At 45.3% G+C, this 18,404-nt stretch overlaps 1 protein-coding gene across 1 annotated transcript in view; it reads left to right on the forward strand.

The window, feature by feature from the left end:
- Nucleotides 1–18,404, forward strand: part of LOC143280524 (G-protein coupled receptor-associated protein LMBRD2-like) — a 38,115-nt gene that overhangs the window by 4,906 nt on the left and 14,805 nt on the right. Inside the window, exons 3-9 of the mRNA XM_076585203.1 lie at nt 1,549–1,859; nt 2,976–3,143; nt 5,586–5,796; nt 6,404–6,478; nt 9,583–9,699; nt 11,947–12,148; nt 17,405–17,586. Coding sequence (XP_076441318.1) covers nt 1,549–1,859; nt 2,976–3,143; nt 5,586–5,796; nt 6,404–6,478; nt 9,583–9,699; nt 11,947–12,148; nt 17,405–17,586 — 1,266 coding nt within the window. The remainder of the gene's footprint in view (nt 1–1,548; nt 1,860–2,975; nt 3,144–5,585; nt 5,797–6,403; nt 6,479–9,582; nt 9,700–11,946; nt 12,149–17,404; nt 17,587–18,404) is intronic.

Here is an 18,404-nt window from a genome sequence, read left to right on the forward strand (position 1 = left end):
CCTTCTCCGTTGTCAAAGCATCAGGGATGCTTCGATCAGTATCAGTATCAGTAGCTCAAGGAGGATCCTCTGCATTCGGTCAGATCCGTATACGCTACACCACATCTGCCAAGCAGATGCCTGACCAGCAGCGAAACTCAACACGCTAGTCAGGTCTTGAAAAAAAAAAAAAAAAGAAAAGAAAAAAAAGAAAAAAAAAAAGAAGATAAATACATATAAATACTACTACTAATAGTAATAATATCTATAAGGCACAAAATCTTGATGAAGTCAACTCTAAGCGCACCAAAAAAACAAACAAAAAACAAAAAAAACAAAAACAAACAATGATGATAAATAAGCAAATAAATGTAAAACATGCAGACACACATTCACACATACACACACACACACACACACATGCATAACAGATATGCAACAAACATGCAGTTTCACAGATATGAAAGCACAATCAAATACACATAAACATACATGAGCCTCAACACACACACACGCACACACACACACACACACACACACACACACACACACACATTACCCTGCACCCCCCCTCCCCCCACCTCCACACACTCATTTCTGGGCTTCGAATGGATGACAACTGAATACCCACGAACCTTCCGTATAGAGAGTTGGCTCTTGGAAAGTGCGCCACAGGCAGAACCCAACAATGCTACAAAGATGTCTGCAAAAGAGATGTGAACACCCCAGGCATCAAACGTGGGAAGCTTTAGCTTCTGAATGATCATCCTGGAGGCAGACAGACAGTGCAGAAAGGCCTCTCCAAGTTTGAAGATTGATTGATTGGTTGATATGGATACTTATAATTATAGTGCCTATCCTTGGTCAGAGACCAAGCTCTAAGCGCTTCACAAACACGGGGTCATTTGCACAACAGGCTGCCTACTTGGGTAGAGCTGACTGATGGCTGCCACTGGACGCTCATCATCCGTTTCCTGTGTCATTCAGATTTCAGGCACACACACATACATGCTCAGACAAACATGTAACATTTTACGTGTATGACCATGTTTTTTTTTTGGTTTATTTACCCTGCCATGTAGGCAGCCATACTCCATTTTCCGGGGTGTGCATGCTGGGTGTGTTCTTGTTTCCATAACCCACCGAACGCTGACATGGGTTACAGGATCTTTAACATGCGTATTTGATCTTCTACATGCGTATACACAGGAAGAGACACTTGCCCAACAGTTGAAAGCGGAACAGCAAAGAAGGGAGACCCAAAGTCTGACAGACAGACCAGCATCAGACTTTGTCTGTGGAAGCAAAGTGTGATAGAGACTGTGCCATTCTTGAGCAACCCTGTCAAGCCACAGCTGATGCTGCTCCAGAAACATCACCCAGAGCACAGTTCCTTAGTCACCTGAGAGAGACGGACGCTGACACGACACCGTGAGGAACCTTGTGATGGATCCTTTGTTACCTTTTCACATTTGTACATGTAAGCATGTTGCACTGTTTGCCTTTGAGGCAGCAAACTTCTGGTGATAAATTTGGAAAGTTGGTTTTTGCGTTCTGTGTGTCCGGCAGACCTTTTATCGCCAGTGTCTGTTTGACAACGCTGTTTCCACCACCACCACCACCACCACCACTGTCACACCAAACAACCACACCCACCCTCCCACCCCAACGCTGCAGCCAGCGCCACTGGTACGTCGAGAGGTCAACGGCAATGGCAGCGTTAATGTGTCGTCCCCCGTGTATGTGGAGGGGGCGTCTTCGTTAGGGGGGAAGGTGGAGGATGTGGGCCTAGTGTGCGAACAGCCACTGAGCTACGTGTCGGACAGCGTCCTGCCTGCCCTGTGGCGTGTTATTTACTGGACGTCTCAGGTTCTCACTTGGTGAGTGTCATCAGTTTGGGGGAGTTTGGGGAGGGTGGGGGGGGGTGTGTGGGGGTGTTTGGAGGGAATGTGTGTGTGTGTGTGTGTGTGTGTCTGTGTATGCAAGAATGTATCACTATGTGTGTGGGGGGGGAGGTGTGTGTGTGTGAATGAACCTATTGTATTGTACTGTATTGTATCGTAATATGTTGATACATTGGGTACACATATTATTATTAGTGCGATCGCCCAATCGAGCTACATAATTATGTGACCTGGTTGGAGACATAATTTGACAAAAAACAAGAACGCCAGAGAATCGACAGACAGGCAGAAAATATGGAAAAAAACTTAGCCGTATGAAGAGCACAGGAACAGGTGTCATGATGGCTGCAGGAAAAAAGAGGGCGCTAGCCAGGGGGACAAAGGGGAGGTTACCTACTTCCGGAAGGTTATCGGCCGTAGTTGCTTTCGTTTTCTCCGCATAGGCGGATAGTAGTTTGCACAGGACAGGAATGTCAGACACCTGCCGGAGTCTGCACTAGTTGGGTCACGGTAAATATGTTATTTAAATGTAATTTTAGATAGAAAATTTCCTTTTACGTTGATATGTTATTGTATTTAACTTTTGATCTGCAAAAGCCTACAACTGTTCTTTGGTTGGTTGAGGGTTTTTTTGTATTATTATTATTTATTTATTTATTATTTTATCACATGTACCATCTTGTAAATAGACTAAATATAAACATGGATAACTTCATGAGTACACAAACTGTGCAGTCATGATCAAACTGCTTGCATACACTACAAATGCACATTGTGTCTACAGGTATACTATTCCTCCTCCTGTACTTTAAAGATTTAAAAAAAAGAATCAAAATGTAGTTGTGGATTTGTGCTGTAAGGTGGACCTGCACATGCATGAAATTTGTATCCATGTGTGAGCTGGGGTGGGGTGGGGGGGAGGGTAAGTCCCCAGCAGTTTCAGTACGATGTATGTTTAAACTGAAGTGAAAATGTTATGGCTTTCGGGTTGATATTGCCCCCTTAATGTAGTCACCAGCAATTTAGGGACTGTCGTTTGTTCAAAACTGACGTCGGAGTGTGTGGTGATATATAATGTTCCGAAACTTGCAGGTTGATTCTACCCATGATGCAGTCCTACTCCAACGCAGGGGACTTCACGGTACTGGGAAAGGTCAAGTCGGCCCTGATCGAGAACGCCATTTTCTATGGAACCTACCTTCTCATCTTCGGCATCTGTCTCATCTACGTTGCTGCCAGACCCGACCTTGACATTGACGGGTAGGTTTGGGAGCATAGTCTGAAGCTGGGCTCCCAACTTTGGAATAGGAGTTGAGTGGCTGTATATTGCAATGTATGGCTCGTCAGATAATGTGAACTATGAATCCAGTTTGGTTAGGAAGGGGGTCAGGGGGTGTGGTTTTCTTTTCTGTTCTTATTTCTTTTGTGCTGTAAAGAATTTAACTTCACTTCATGATTGTTAATGTTGTGTTTGTGTGTGTGTGTATGTGTGTTTTATGGGATCTGCGATACATTTGAGTGTGTGTGTGTGTGTGTGTGTTTTGATGTTATCATTAGTACTCATATTGTTATTATTTTCATTAATTTTCTTTGGTTTTGTTTTATCTTTTCTTTTTTTTTTAATTTCTATTTCTATTTTATATATTATTTTTCATTTGTTTATTCCTTTATTTTCTTTAATTTTCCCTTAAGGCCTGACTAAGCACGTCGGTCAGACATCCACTTAATGGATATTTGTATTTGTATTTGTATTTCTTTTTATCACAGCAGATTTCTCTGTGTGAAATTCGGGCTGCTCGGGAGAGCGCATCACTACACAACAGCACCACCCATATTTATGTATTTTTTCCTGCGTGCAGTTTTATTTGTTTTTCCTATCGAAGTGAATTTTTCTACAGAATTTTGCAACCCTTTTGTTGCTGTGGGCTCTTTTACGTGCGCTGAGTGCATGCTGCACACGGGACCTCAGTTTATTGTCTCATCCGAATGACTAGCTTCCAGACCACCACTCAAGGTCTAGTGGAGGGGGAGAAAATATCGGCGGCTGAATCATGATTCGAACCAGGGCGCTCAGATTCTCTGGCTTCCTAGGCGGATGCGTTACCTCCAGGCCATCACTCCACATGTGGTGCAGGGTATAATACAGATTTGTCCGAACACAGTGACGACTGCCTCCTGCCTCCAGTCCTTGAGCAGCTGAATTGCACTGAACAGAACCGTATTGTATTATTGTATTGTATTACTCTTTTCTGTCACAACAGATTTATGTGTGTAAAATTCGGGCTGCTCTCCCCAGGGAGAGCATTGCTGCTCTGAGAGCACCACCCTTTTTTTTCTCTTTTTCCCTGCCTGCAGTTTTATTTGTTTTCCTATTGAAGTGGATTTTTCTACAGAATTTTTCCAGGGACAACCCTTTTTTTTTTGTTCCTGTGAGCTAAGTGCATGCTGCGCACGGGACCTCAGGTTTATTGTCTCATCCGAATGAGTAGCATCCAGACAACCATGCCAGGTGTAGTGGAGAGGGGAGAAAGAACCAGTGACCATGGGACTGGAACCAGGGCACTCCGATTCTCTCTGCTTCCTAGGTAGGACGCGTTAACCATCTAGGCCAGTGCTCCACACTGAACTAACACTTGTTGTTGTGGGTGTGTGGTGGTGATGATGTTGACAAGGAGATCATCGGGGTGACTGCCAGCAACATATGGGGCCTGTTTGTGCTGGTGCTGATATAAAAAGAAAGTGCCGGCGACTGTGGGATTCGAACCAGGGCGCTCAGATTCTCCCTGCTTCCTAGGCGGGATGCATTAACCTTCTTGGCCAATGCTCCACACTGAAACTAACACTTGTTGTGGATGTGGTGATAACAGGGAGAAGCCGAAGATCATCTGGGTGACACTAAAATTCTCTTGCTTCCTAGGCAGGACATCTTAAATTTTTGGGGCCAGCGCTCCACACTGAACTGACAGTTGTTGTGGGTGTGTTGTGGCGGCGATGACATGGAGAAGCAGAAGATCATTGGGGTGACGCTAAGATCTCTCGCTTCCTAGGCAGAAAGCATTACCTTCTCGGGTCAACGCTCAACACTGAACTAACATTTGTTATTGTGGGTGTGTTTGAACCAGGATGCTCAGATTCTCTCGCTTCCTAGGCAGGATGCATTAACCCTCCCGGCCAACGCTCCACACTGAAACTAACACTGTTGTTGTTGGTGTGTGGTGGTGATGACAGGGAGAAGCTGAAGATCAATGGGGTGACTACCAGCAACACATGGGGCCTGTTTCAGTGTTTGTGCTGGTGCTGATATAAAAGGAAAGTGCCGGCGACTGTGGGATTCGAACCAGAGCGCTCAGATTCTCCCTGCTTCCTAGGCGGGATGCGTTAACCTTCTTGGCCAATGCTCCACACTGAAACTAACACTTGTTGTGGATGTGGTGATAACAGGGAGAAGCCGAAGATCATCTGGGTGACGCTAAGATTCTCTTGCTTCCTAGGCAGGACGTCTTAACCTTTTGGGGCCAGCGCTCCGCACTGAACTGACAGTTGTTGTGGGTGTGTGGTGGTGGCGGTGATGTTGACAGGGAGAAGCAGAAGATCATTGGGGTGACGCTAAGATTCTCTCGCTTCCTAGGCAGAACACATTACCTTCTCGGGCCAACGCTCCACTAACACTGAAACTAACACTTGTGGATGTGGTGATGACAGGGAGAAGCTGAAGATCATTGGGGTGACGGCCAGCAACACCTGGGGCCTGTTTGTGCTGGTGCTGATGCTGGGCTACGGGCTGGTGGAGGTGCCCCGCTCCATGTGGAACAACGCCAAGCGAGGCCACAAGCTGTCCGCCACCTACTTCAAGGTCGCCAAGCTCAGCACCGAGAAGACGGAGGCTGAGGAGGCTCTGGAGGATGTCCTGGAGGTGTGTGGGTGTGGGCTGGGGTGGGGTGGTTGTAGTGTAGTGTGGGGAAGTGTAGTGCAGGGTAGTTTTAGGGTAGTGTGTTGTGGTATAAGGTAGTGAAGTGTAGGGTAGTGAAGTGTTGGGCAATGAAATGTAGTGCAGCGTAGGGTAGGGTAGGGTTGGGTAGTGTAGTGTAGTGCTGTATAGCGTAGTGTAGCGTAGAGTAGGGTAGGGTAGTGTAGTGTAGGGTAGTGCAGTAGAGTGTAGGGTAAGGTAGGGTTGGGTAGTGTAGTGTAGTGCAGTATAGTGTAGTGTAGTGTAGGGTAGTGCAGTATAGTGTAGGGTAAGGTAGGGTAGGGTAGTATAGGGTAGTGCAGTATAGGGTAGTGTAGTGTAGTGTAGTGAAGGGTAGGGTAGTGAAGTGTAGTGTAGTGTGGAGTAGTGTAGTGTTGTGTAGACTGTCATTTTGAAGTTATTATAAATACCCATTACTATTATAATTATTATGATTACCTAGACCTTTCAACCCCTGAAAACCTAGCGATAAAAAGGAGGCAGGCATGGATTAGTTCAAACAGGTACCGAAGGATCAGCTGTGTGTGTCACTGTGGTGATTTTGCTTTCGCAGGAAATCCGGCGATGTGCAGACAAGATCCGTTACAACAGTCCCCTCCGACCTCACATGGATACTGTTCTGTCCAAGGTAATGCTGGGGATGGAGGGGGGGGGGGGGCGTTGGGGGCGGGGGTGATCATGAATTGTGATCATGACCAATCATTTTCTTTCCTCTTTTTTTTTTTTTTTTTTTTTTTTTTTTACCATGTCTCTCGTTTGAGTGAAATTGGCCTTCCCTTGTGTTAATGAGCAAATTCTTGGAAGAACAATTGTATTGTTTTGTTTTTAAATCTGAGTATTTGTGGTAACCTGTTTTCAGCGAAAATCCGATTCCCAACAGAGAAAGGAAAAAGACAGGATCAACTTAAGAGGTGGAGAAAAACGAACGATTCGAGGGGGCCGAGTCGAATCGAGTACACAGAATGTAAGAGTACAGTAAACACAAGCCGCATGCAGCAAAATCAGGCCAAATGAATACGCTTAATAGCCAAAAAAAGCATAAGATGAGACAGAGCGTAAACTTGACAAGATGGCGTGGAGAGAATGATTCAGCGCTTATAGCTTCTAGAGGTGTTTGATTGGCTAAGAGCGGACCGGGCAAGACGGGTCGGGTCATCTTTTCACTGTTAGCCGCGCGAAATTTGGCCAAGCAGATCAAACCGATAGGCCTAGTTTGCATCAGTTTGACATGGTAAGTATATGTATCACCAAACAATGAGTATAATACAAACTCGTCCTGTCTGAGTATTTGTGGTAACCTGTTCTCAGTCAGAAGTGAGAATGGCATCGCAGTCAGACGTTTTCTTCTTCTTTTTTTTTTTTTTTTTTTTGCTGCCCCAACATCTGCTCCGTTTCAGTGGCATTACTCCCACACTGCTCATTTAGATTCCCCCATACACGGCCACACCTGGGTTCGTCCATCACAGTTCCAGCGTCGGCAGTCCACAGGGAACCATCGATGTTAGGTCGCCAGGAGGCCACACACCAGAGGAGACCCTGCACTGCTGCTGAGTTACTTCGGTGGTGTTCAGTGGTGCCTGTTCTGTTTTAATGTACTTAGGACACCACCTACTAAGCCCCCAACTAACGACAATAATGGCTTAGTCGCGGAGCCAGACTGAGTGAGCGTCCCTCCCAGAGGGGAGACCGCCACAACGCCCCTCAAACAACGGGTTTTCTTCTTTTTCTCCTTCGAAAGAAATTTTTGGCTTCCCCCTGTGTTAACATGGAAGTTCTTTGAAAAACATTGTATTATTTGTCTGAGTGTCTACAGTAAACCTTTTTTTTGTAGAAAGTGTGAATGCCATTACAGCCAATCATTTTCTTCTTCTCCTTTGACAGAAGTTTGGCTTAGCTTGAATCAGTGAGCTGTTTCATGGGAAAAAACATTGCATTGTTTGTGTGACAATCTATTCTATGTTAAACTTTCTTGGGTCAGAAGCGAAAATGCCAGCAACCCAAGTAATAAATTAATGGTTTCCAGACATGAGGCCTATCCAGTGATTTTGCTGAAAGGTTTTCTCAATGATTTCTCAATGTTCAGTTGATTTTTTTGATGAACTGTTTTTCCTGCTCTATTTATTCACACAATTCAATGAAAGAACCCACCTCTCTTTTAAACAGAACCAGCTAAAACTTACAGGATGCAGTAAATCGTTTTTAAGAAATCAATTTCTCAAATGAAATGGGGCAGATGTAAAGAGGTCTGACTCTAAATTTTGATTATTATTGCTAGGGGGTGTTGGGGGGCGGGGGTGGGGGTGGGGGGGCAATTCAGACCGGATGATTTTTAATTTGATGTTTTTGAATAAGGAATTTGGTATTGTAGAATATCTGTGGATGTATGATTACATAATCTGTTTTGTATAATTTTTGCATGCTGCCTTTCATAGCAATGTTTGATGGTTAATTTGGAAAGAGACATGCTTTGGTTGTAATCATTTATGCATTTTTTTGTGAGATAACAGTGTGAATTTTCACAGTGAGATAATACAGCACGCTCACCTTCATGTATTGATTTTTTTTGTAACTTATTTGTGTCAAAGAGGGTGCTGCATAGGCATAGTGAAGAGAGTTAATATGCTAAGGAGTGCTAGCCTAGTGGTAACGTGCCCGTGTTGTACCGCCTAGGAAGCCAGAGAATCTGTGCGCACTGGTTCAGATCCCACAAGTCGCCAGTATTTTCTCCCCCTCCACTAGACCCTGAGTGCTGGTCTGGACGCTGTCCCTGGGGGAAAGCAGCCCAAATTTCACACAGAGAAATCTGTTGTGACCAAAAGAGTAATGCAATACAATACAAGGGAGCTTACTATCTGCAGCTTCTTTCAGTTTATCTGCCAGACCAGAGGGTTTTTTTTTGTTTTCTGTTGTTTTTTTTTGTTTTTTGGTCAGACCAGACTAGTATTCTGCATAGATTATGAATCAGACCCCTTGTCGTTAATCACAGGTGTTTTCAAGGGGGGTTGAGCGTATTTCTGATAACATTGTCTGCATATTGTGTGTGAAGTATGTCTTTGAAGGTGCACTCAGCTGTTGTCGGGCTGGTCCTTAGAAACTTGCAGCGCAGCAGCTGCTCTGACTGGGGGTACAAAGGGTTAATAGTGTGGGGTTGTGATGGCCTAGAGGTGATGCATCCACCTAGAAAGCGAGAGAATCTGAGGTTCAAATCCTGGCCCAGTTGCCTGTATTTTCTCCCCCCCTCCACTAGACCTTGAGTGGTGGTCTGGATGCTAGTCATCTGGATGAGACGATAAACCGGGGTCCTGTGTGCAGCATGCACTTAGCGCACGTAAAAGAACCTACGGCAACAAAAGGGTTGTCCCTGGCAAAATTCTGTAGAAAAATCCACTTTGATAGAATAGAAGAATAGAATATGTCTTTATTACCAAGTGTACCGGGGTCACAAGGAATATTGGGGGTGGGGGGGGGGGATAGTACTTATCAAGGTATGAACATAAATCGAAAATCATACACAAACACAGATACAGTAGAAATTAGGATACATACAAGTGCAGGAAAACAAATAAAAACCAAACTGCAGGTAGGAAAAAATGCAACAACAAAAAAATGGGTGGCGCTCTCAGTGTAGCGACGAGCTCTCCATGGAGAGAGCTGCCCTAATTTCACACAGATTTCTCTGTTGTAACAAAAAAAAAAAAAAAAAAAGAGTAATACAGTGTGGTGTGTGAACAGTGTCCGGAGAGCACGCGACGCTCACTGCGAACCACCAACCTGGATGACTATGAGGATTACGGCCCTTCCTCTTCCCCTGATCTGTCTGTTGCCACCCTGGTCAAGCTCCACAAAAAGGTGTGTGTGTGTGTGTGTGTGTGTGTGTGTGTGTGTGTGTGTGTGTGCAGTGGGTGGGTGTCTGTGGGCGTCTGTCTTGGTGACAGAGACCAGTTTGCTCTTTATTTTTGTTACTTGTTTACTTGTGCTTTTGTGTATTTATTTATTCATTCATTTATTTATTTGTGTGTTTATTTGTGATTTTATTTTTTGTTTGTTTGTTTATTTATTTATCTATTTATGTGTTTATTTGTGAATTTGATTGTGTACGTATTTGTCTATTTATGTGTTGGTTTGCTAAGTGAAAATTTTTGTGTTTTCCCCGTCCTGGACGCATGTTTTTAATGACAAAGCCACTGGTTTGTGTGTGTGTGTGTGTGTGTGTGTGTGTGTGTGCGTGCGTGTGTGTGCGTGTGTGTGTGTGTGTGTGTGTGTAGATCTCACAGATCTCTCATCTATAGCATCCATCAAGAGATCTCACAGACGTCTCAGATATAATGTACATCAAGATCTCAAATCTCTCTCAGGTATCACATCCATCAAGGGAGATCTCACAGACATCTCCGATCTCGGCTGTAGCATCTATCAAGGAGATCTCATGGATCTCTCAGACATAGCATCCATCGAGAAATCTCACAGACATCTAAGCCATAGCATCCTTCGAGATCATTCAGGTCTCACAGATATAGCATCCTTCAAGAGATCTCACACATGTAGCATCCATCAAGAGATCTCACACATGTAGCTTCCATCAAAGAGATGTCAGATATCTGAGCGATAGCATCCATCAAGATCTCACACATATAGCATCCATCAAGATCTCACACATATAGCATCCATCAAAGAGATCTCAGATATCTGAGCGATAGCATCCATCAAGATCTCACACATATAGCATCCATCAAAGAGATCTCAGATATCTGAGCGATAGCATCCATCAAGATCTCACACATATAGCATCCATCAGTATCTCACACATATAGCATCCATCAAGAGATCTCATACATATAGCATCCATCAAGAGATCTCACACATATAGCATCCATCAAGATCTCACACATATAGCATCCATCAAGAGATCTCACACATATAGCATCCATCAAGAGATCTTTCACATACAGCATCCATCAAGATCTCACACATATAGTATCCATCAAGATCTCACACATATAGCATCCATCAAGAGATCTTTCACATACAGCATCCATCAAGATCTCTCACATATAGCATCCATCAAAGAGATCTCAGATATCAGAGCGATAGCATCCATCAAGATCTCACACATATAGCATCCATCAAGATCTCACACATATAGCATCCATCAAGATCTCACACATATAGCATCCATCAAGAGTTCTCACAGATATCTGAGCGATAGCATCCATCAAGATCTCACACATATAGCATCCATCAAAGAGATCTCAGATATCTGAGCGATAGCGTCCATCAAGATCTCACACATATAGCATCCATCAAGAGATCTCACACATATAGCATCCATCAAGAGATCTCACAGATATCTGAGCGATAGCATCCATGGAAATGGCAGGGGGAGGCTGATGCAGTTGCACCGTGTTGCGGGAAGGCCCAAGTGTTTGTATGCCTTGTAGATAATTAATGTATGTTTGCTGAAGTGGTTCCCTGAGTCCCTGAGTGTTCCTGCCAAATGCAAAATGTTCCTACCAAATCTCCTGATTGTTCCCACAAACACATTTTATTTATTTATTTATTTATTGAGACATCTTTGCATATATTCTTGAAGCTCTATGCGCTTTTCAATAGCACTTAAAACACTCACTCAAACATCCCCAACACAAACATAAGCATTTAATTTGAAACATAGGTAAGTCTAAGAGAGAACAATTAAAAGAGACCAAGTCATTGAATAAAATCAAGAAATGCATCAGATACGAAAAGATAAAAACGAAGTAATGATGAAAACAACAATGTAGACATTTGAAAGACGCACACACCCCTGAAAACGGAGTATGGCTGCCTACATGACGTGGTAAAAACGGTCATACATGTAGAAGCCCACTCGTGTACATACGAGTGAACGTGGGAGTTGCAGCCCACGAATGAAGAAGAAGAAGAAGAAAGACGCACACAAACACGCACAAACATACATACATACATCATACATACATACATACACACACACACACACACACACACACACACACACACACACACACACACACACACACACACACACATACACACACACACTTGACAAGGGGTTGGCATCTGTGTGTGTGTGTGTGACAGGTGATGCGCAGTCTCCAGCTGCAGAGGCGGACGCAGATCCAGTGGAACAACCTGATGTCCCAGGCCTTCCACCTGGAGGAGGTGGAGGAGAACATGAGGGACCCCCACTGCTGCTTCAAGTCCTCCTCCTCCTCCTCCTCCTCCTCCTCCTCCCAGTCCTCTGTCGGGGCGCTGCTGAGGGTCATCTACACTCCCACCATTGGTGAGTGAGGAGTTTTGTGTGTAGTGTGTCATCTGTACCCCCACCATTGGTGAGTGAGGAATTTTGTGTGTAGTGTGTCATCTGTACCCCCACCATTGGTGAGTGAGGAGTTTTGTGTGTAGTGTGTCATCTGTACTCCCACCATTGGTGAGTGAGGAATTTTGTGTGTAGTGTGTCGTCTGTACCCCCACCATTGGTGAGTGAGGAATTTTGTGTGTAGTGTGTCGTCTGTACCCCCACCATTGGTGAGTGAGGAATTTTGTGTGTAGTGTGTCGTCTGTACCCCCACCATTGGTGAGTGAGGAGTTTTGTGTGTAGTGTGTCGTCTGTATCCCCACCATTGGTGAGCAAGGAATTTTGTGTGTAGTGTGTCATCTGTACCCCCACCATTGGTGAGTGAGGAGTTTTGTGTGTAGTGTGTCGTCTGTATCCCCACCATTGGTGAGTGAGGAATTTTGTGTGTAGTGTGTCGTCTGTACTCCTACCATTGGTGAGTGAGGAATTTTGTGTGTAGTGTGTCGTCTGTATCCCCACCATTGGTGAGTGAGGAATTTTGTGTGTAGTGTGTCGTCTGTACCTCCACCATTGGTGAGTGAGGAATTTTGTGTGTAGTGTGTCGTCTGTATCCCCACCATTGGTGAGTGAGGAATTTTGTGTGTAGTGTGTCGTCTGTACCCCAGCCATTAGTGAGTGAGGAATTTTGTGTGTAGTGTGTATCTTCTGTATCCCCGCCATTGGTGAGTGAGGAATTTTGTGTGTAGTGTGTCATCTGTACCCCCACCATTGGTGAGTGAGGAATTTTGTGTGTAGTGTGTCGTCTGTATCCCCACCATTGGTGAGTGAGGAATTTTGTGTGTAGTGTGTCGTCTGTACCCCCACCATTGGTGAGTGAGGAGTTTTGTGTGTAGTGTGTCATCTGTACTCCTACCATTGGTGAGTGAGGAATTTTGTGTGTAGTGTGTCGTCTGTACCGCCACCATTGGTGAGTGAGGAATTTTGTGTGTAGTGTGTCGTCTGTACCGCCACCATTGGTGAGTGAGGAATTTTGTGTGTAGTGTGTCGTCTGTACCCCCACCATTGGTGAGTGAGGAATTTTGTGTGTAGTGTGTCGTCTGTACCTCCACCATTGGTGAGTGAGGAATTTTGTGTGTCATGTGTCGTCTGTATCCCCACCATTGGTGAATGAGGAGTTTTGTGTGTAGTGTGTCGTCTGTATCCCCACCACTGGTGAGTGAGGAATTTTGTGTGTAGTGTCGTCTGTACCCCCACCATTGGTGAGTGAGGAGTTTTGTGTGTAGTGTGTCGTCTGTACCCCCACCATTGGTGAGTGGGGAATTTTGTGTGTAGTGTGTCGTCTGTATCCCCACCATTGGTGAATGAGGAATTTTGTGTGTAGTGTGTTGTCTGTACCCCCACCATTGGTGAGTGAGGAATTTTGTGTGTAGTGTGTCGTCTGTACCCCCACCATTGGTGAGTGAGGAATTTTGTGTGTAGTGTGTCGTCTGTACCCCCACCATTGGTGAGTGAGGAATTTTGTGTGTAGTGTGTCGTCTGTACCCCAGCCATTGGTGAGTGAGGAATTTTGTGTGTCATGTGTCGTCTGTACCTCCACCATTGGTGAGTGAGGAATTTTGTGTGTCATGTGTCGTCTGTACCTCCACCATTGGTGAGTGAGGAATTTTGTGTGTAGTGTGTCGTCTGTATCCCCACCATTGGTGAGTGAGGAATTTTGTGTGTAGTGTGTCGTCTGTATCCCCACCATTGGTGAGTGAGGAATTTTGTGTGTAGTGTGTCGTCAGTACCCCCACCATTGGTGAGTGAGGAATTTTGTGTGTAGTGTGTTGTCTGTACCCCCACCATTGGTGTGTGAGGAATTTTGTGTGTAGTGTGTTGTCTGTGCCCCCACCATTGGTGAGTGAGGAATTTTGTGTGTTGTGTGTCGTCTGTACCGCCACCATTGGTGAGTGAGGAATTTTGTGTGTAGTGTGTCGTCTGTACCGCCACCATTGGTGAGTGAGGAATTTTGTGTGTAGTGTGTCGTCTGTACTCCTACCATTGGTGAGTGAGGAATTTTGTGTGTAGTGTGTCGTCTGTACCGCCACCATTGGTGAGTGAGGAATTTTGTGTGTAGTGTGTCGTCTGTACCGCCACCATTGGTGAGTGAGGAATTTTGTGTGTAGTGTGTCGTCTGTACCGCCACCATTGGTGAGTGAGGAATTTTGTGTGTCATGTGTCGTCTGTACCTCCACCATTGGTGAGCGAGGAATTTTGTGTGTCATGTGTCGTCTGTACCGCCACCATTGGTGAGTGAGGAATTTTGTGTGTAGTGTGTCGTCTGTACCGCCACCATTGGTGAGTGAGGAATTTTGTGTGTAGTGTGTCGTCTGTACTCCTACCATTGGTGAGTGAGGAATTTTGTGTGTAGTGTGTCGTCTGTACCGCCACCATTGGTGAGTGAGGAATTTTGTGTGTAGTGTGTCGTCTGTACCGCCACCATTGGTGAGTGAGGAATTTTGTGTGTAGTGTGTCGTCTGTACCGCCACCATTGGTGAGTGAGGAATTTTGTGTGTAGTGTGTCGTCTGTACCCCCACCATTGGTGAGTGAGGAATTTTGTGTGTAGTGTGTCGTCTGTACCGCCACCATTGGTGAGTGAGGAATTTTGTGTGTAGTGTGTCATCTGTACCCCCACCATTGGTGAGTGAGGAATTTTGTGTGTAGTGTGTCGTCTGTACCCCAGCCATTGGTGAGTGAGGAATTTTGTGTGTCATGTGTCGTCTGTACCTCCACCATTGGTGAGTGAGGAATTTTGTGTGTCATGTGTCGTCTGTACCTCCACCATTGGTGAGTGAGGAATTTTGTGTGTAGTGTGTCGTCTGTACCCCCACCATTGGTGAGCAAGGAATTTTGTGTGTAGTGTGTCGTCTATACCCCCACCATTGGTGAGTGAGGAATTTTGTGTGTAGTGTGTCGTCTGTACCCCCACCATTGGTGAGTGAGGAATTTTGTGTGTAGTGTGTCGTCTGTACCCCCACCATTGGTGAGTGAGGAATTTTGTGTGTAGTGTGTCGTCTGTATCCCCACCATTGGTGAGTGAGGAATTTTGTGTGTAGTGTGTCGTCTGTACCCCAGCCATTGGTGAGTGAGGAATTTTGTGTGTAGTGTGTCGTCTGTACCCCAGCCATTAGTGAGTGAGGAATTTTGTGTGTAGTGTGTATCTTCTGTATCCCCGCCATTGGTGAGTGAGGAATTTTGTGTGTAGTGTGTCATCTGTACCCCAGCCATTGGTGAGTGAGGAGTTTTGTGTCATGTGTCATCTGTACCCCCACCATTGGTGAGAGGAATTTTGTGTGTAGTGTGTCGTCTGTACCATTGGTGAGTGAGGAGTTTTGTGTGTAGTGTGTCGTCTGTACCCCAGCCATTGGTGAGTGAGGAATTTTGTGTGTAGTGTGTCGTCTGTACCCCAGCCATTAGTGAGTGAAGAATTTTGTGTGTAGTGTGTCGTCTGTACCGCCACCATTGATGAGTGAGGAATTTTGTGTGTAGTGTGTCGTCTGTATCCCCACCATTGGTGAGTGAGGAATTTTGTGTGTAGTGTGTCGTCTGTACCATTGGTGGGTGAGGAATTTTGTGTGTAGTGTGTCATCTGTTCCACCGCCATTGGTGATTGAGGAATTTTGTGTGTAGTGTGTCGTCTGTATCCCCACCATTGGTGAGTGAGGAATTTTGTGTGTAGTGTGTCGTCTGTACCTCCACCATTGGTGAGTGAGGAATTTTGTGTGTCATGTGTCGTCTGTATCCCCACCATTGGTGAATGAGGAGTTTTGTGTGTAGTGTGTCGTCTGTATCCCCACCACTGGTGAGTGAGGAATTTTGTGTGTAGTGTCGTCTGTACCCCCACCATTGGTGAGTGAGGAATTTTGTGTGTAGTGTGTCGTCTGTACCCCCACCATTGGTGAGTGGGGAATTTTGTGTGTAGTGTGTCGTCTGTATCTCCACCATTGGTGAATGAGGAATTTTGTGTGTAGTGTGTTGTCTGTACCCCCACCATTGGTGAGTGAGGAATTTTGTGTGTAGTGTGTCGTCTGTACCCCCACCATTGGTGAGTGAGGAATTTTGTGTGTAGTGTGTCGTCTGTACTCCTACCATTGGTGAGTGAGGAATTTTGTGTGTAGTGTGTCGTCTGTACCTCCACCATTGGTGAGTGAGGAATTTTGTGTGTAGTGTGTCGTCTGTATCCCCACCATTGGTGAGTGAGGAGTTTTGTGTGTAGTGTGTTGTCTGTACCGCCACCATTGGTGAGTGAGGAATTTTGTGTGTAGTGTGTCGTCTGTACCGCCACCATTGGTGAGTGAGGAATTTTGTGTGTAGTGTGTCGTCTGTACCGCCACCATTGGTGAGTGAGGAATTTTGTGTGTAGTGTGTCGTCTGTACCCCCACCATTGGTGAGAGGAATTTTGTGTGTAGTGTGTCGTCTGTACCATTGGTGAGTGAGGAGTTTTGTGTGTAGTGTGTCACCTGTACCCCCGCCATTGGTGTCAATCTTTAACCATTGTGAGATGGGGAGGGTGGGGGGTGGGGCAGGTTGAGAAAGAGTGGTCATAATGATTTATGTAACTTGTAATATTTTTCTTTCATGTAAAGTGCCCTGAGATCTTAGAGAGAAAGGGTGCTATATGAATGTACAGTATTATTATTATTATTATTATATTATTATTAAAGGTTTCAGAGTTAAGTTTCAGGAAACATCAGGCGCTTGTGTACTCTTAACCCGTTGTAGATGAAATACTGATTTATCTGCAACACCCAGTAGCTTCCCTTAGACCAGTGACATGTTCAGTGTCACTTTCTCAGTCAGTTGTATAATCAGTTAGTGTTTTTAGCTTTAGCGTATTTGTTGTTCTTCAGTGTTTTCAGGGGGATTGAGACTGGTGTTGATGACGTTGTGTTTGTTTCATGTGTGAAGCCTGGCTTCAACAGTGCACTCAGCTGTTGAAGGGCTGGTCCATTGAAACTGCAGTGCAGCTGCACTGATGGGGGCACAAAGCGTCAAAGTACAGCCTTACCTGAACATTTTTAAGTTTACTTGGGGGTCAGTCTTAGGAAAGAGCAAGTACTTGTGTCCTCTAAAAAAGTACAGCCTCAGCCAGAACATTTTAAGGTTACCAAAGGAGTAGTAGTAATAATTTCAAGGAAACACCCAGGTACCTGTGTCCTCTTAAAAAGTACAGCCGTGCCTGTGTTTTGCGCTGCGGCAGAGTGGTACTGGAAGTGCCGGGTGCAGGCGTACTTTTACATGGGTCTGTCGCTGGTGCTGATGGTGCTGTCGTTCATGGTGGTGTGGTCGGAGTGTCTCTTCTTCATCAAGTCCCCCACCCTCTCCCTCTTCGCCGTCTTCATCAACCTCGCTCGCCACAACTACGACTACGCCTACATCGAGGTGAGGCTGAGAGAGATGAGAGGTTTCCGGAACGGGGGGTGGAGGTGGGGGAGTGGGAGGGGTTTGGGGGGTGGGGGTGGTTGGTGGTCACCTGTGTTTGTTTTGGAGAGAGATTGTTGATTGTGTTGTGTGTTGTGATGTGTTGTGTTTTGTTGTATTGTCGAGGTGAGTTGAGAGAGGAGAGATTCGGAGTTGGTGGTCATATATGATCGCTTTAGCGAGAGATTGTTGGTCGTGTTGTGTGGTGTGGTGTGTTTTATTGTATTGTCCAGGTGTGTTGAGAGAGGAGACATTCGGAGTTGGTGGTCATATAAGATCGCTTTAGCAAGAGATTGTTGGTTGTGTTGTGTGGTGTGGTGTGTTTTATTGTATTGTCCAGGTGAGTTGAGAGAGGACACATTCGGAGTTGGTGGTCATCTATGATCGCTTTAGCGAGAGATTGTTGGCCGTGTTGTGTGGTATGGTGTGTTTTATTGTATTGTCCAGGTGAGTTGAGAGAGGAGAGATTCGGAGTTGGTGGTCATGTAAGATCGCTGTCGCAAGAGATTGTTGGTCGTGTTGTGTGGTGTGGTGTGTTTTATTGTATTGTCCAGGTGAGTTGAGAGAGGAGACATTCGGAGTTGGTGGTCATATATGATCGCTTTAGCGAGAGATTGTTGGCCGTGTTGTGTGGTGTGGTGTGTTTTATTGTAATGTATTGTCCAGGTGAGTTGAGAGAGGAGACATTCGGAGTTGGTGGTCATATATGATCGCTTTAGCGAGAGATTGTTGGCCGTGTTGTATGGTGTGGTGTGTTTTATTGTAATGTATTGTCCAGG

Source organism: Babylonia areolata, chromosome 3 (assembly GCF_041734735.1).
Source record: "Babylonia areolata isolate BAREFJ2019XMU chromosome 3, ASM4173473v1, whole genome shotgun sequence".
NCBI lineage: Eukaryota > Metazoa > Mollusca > Gastropoda > Neogastropoda > Buccinidae > Babylonia > Babylonia areolata.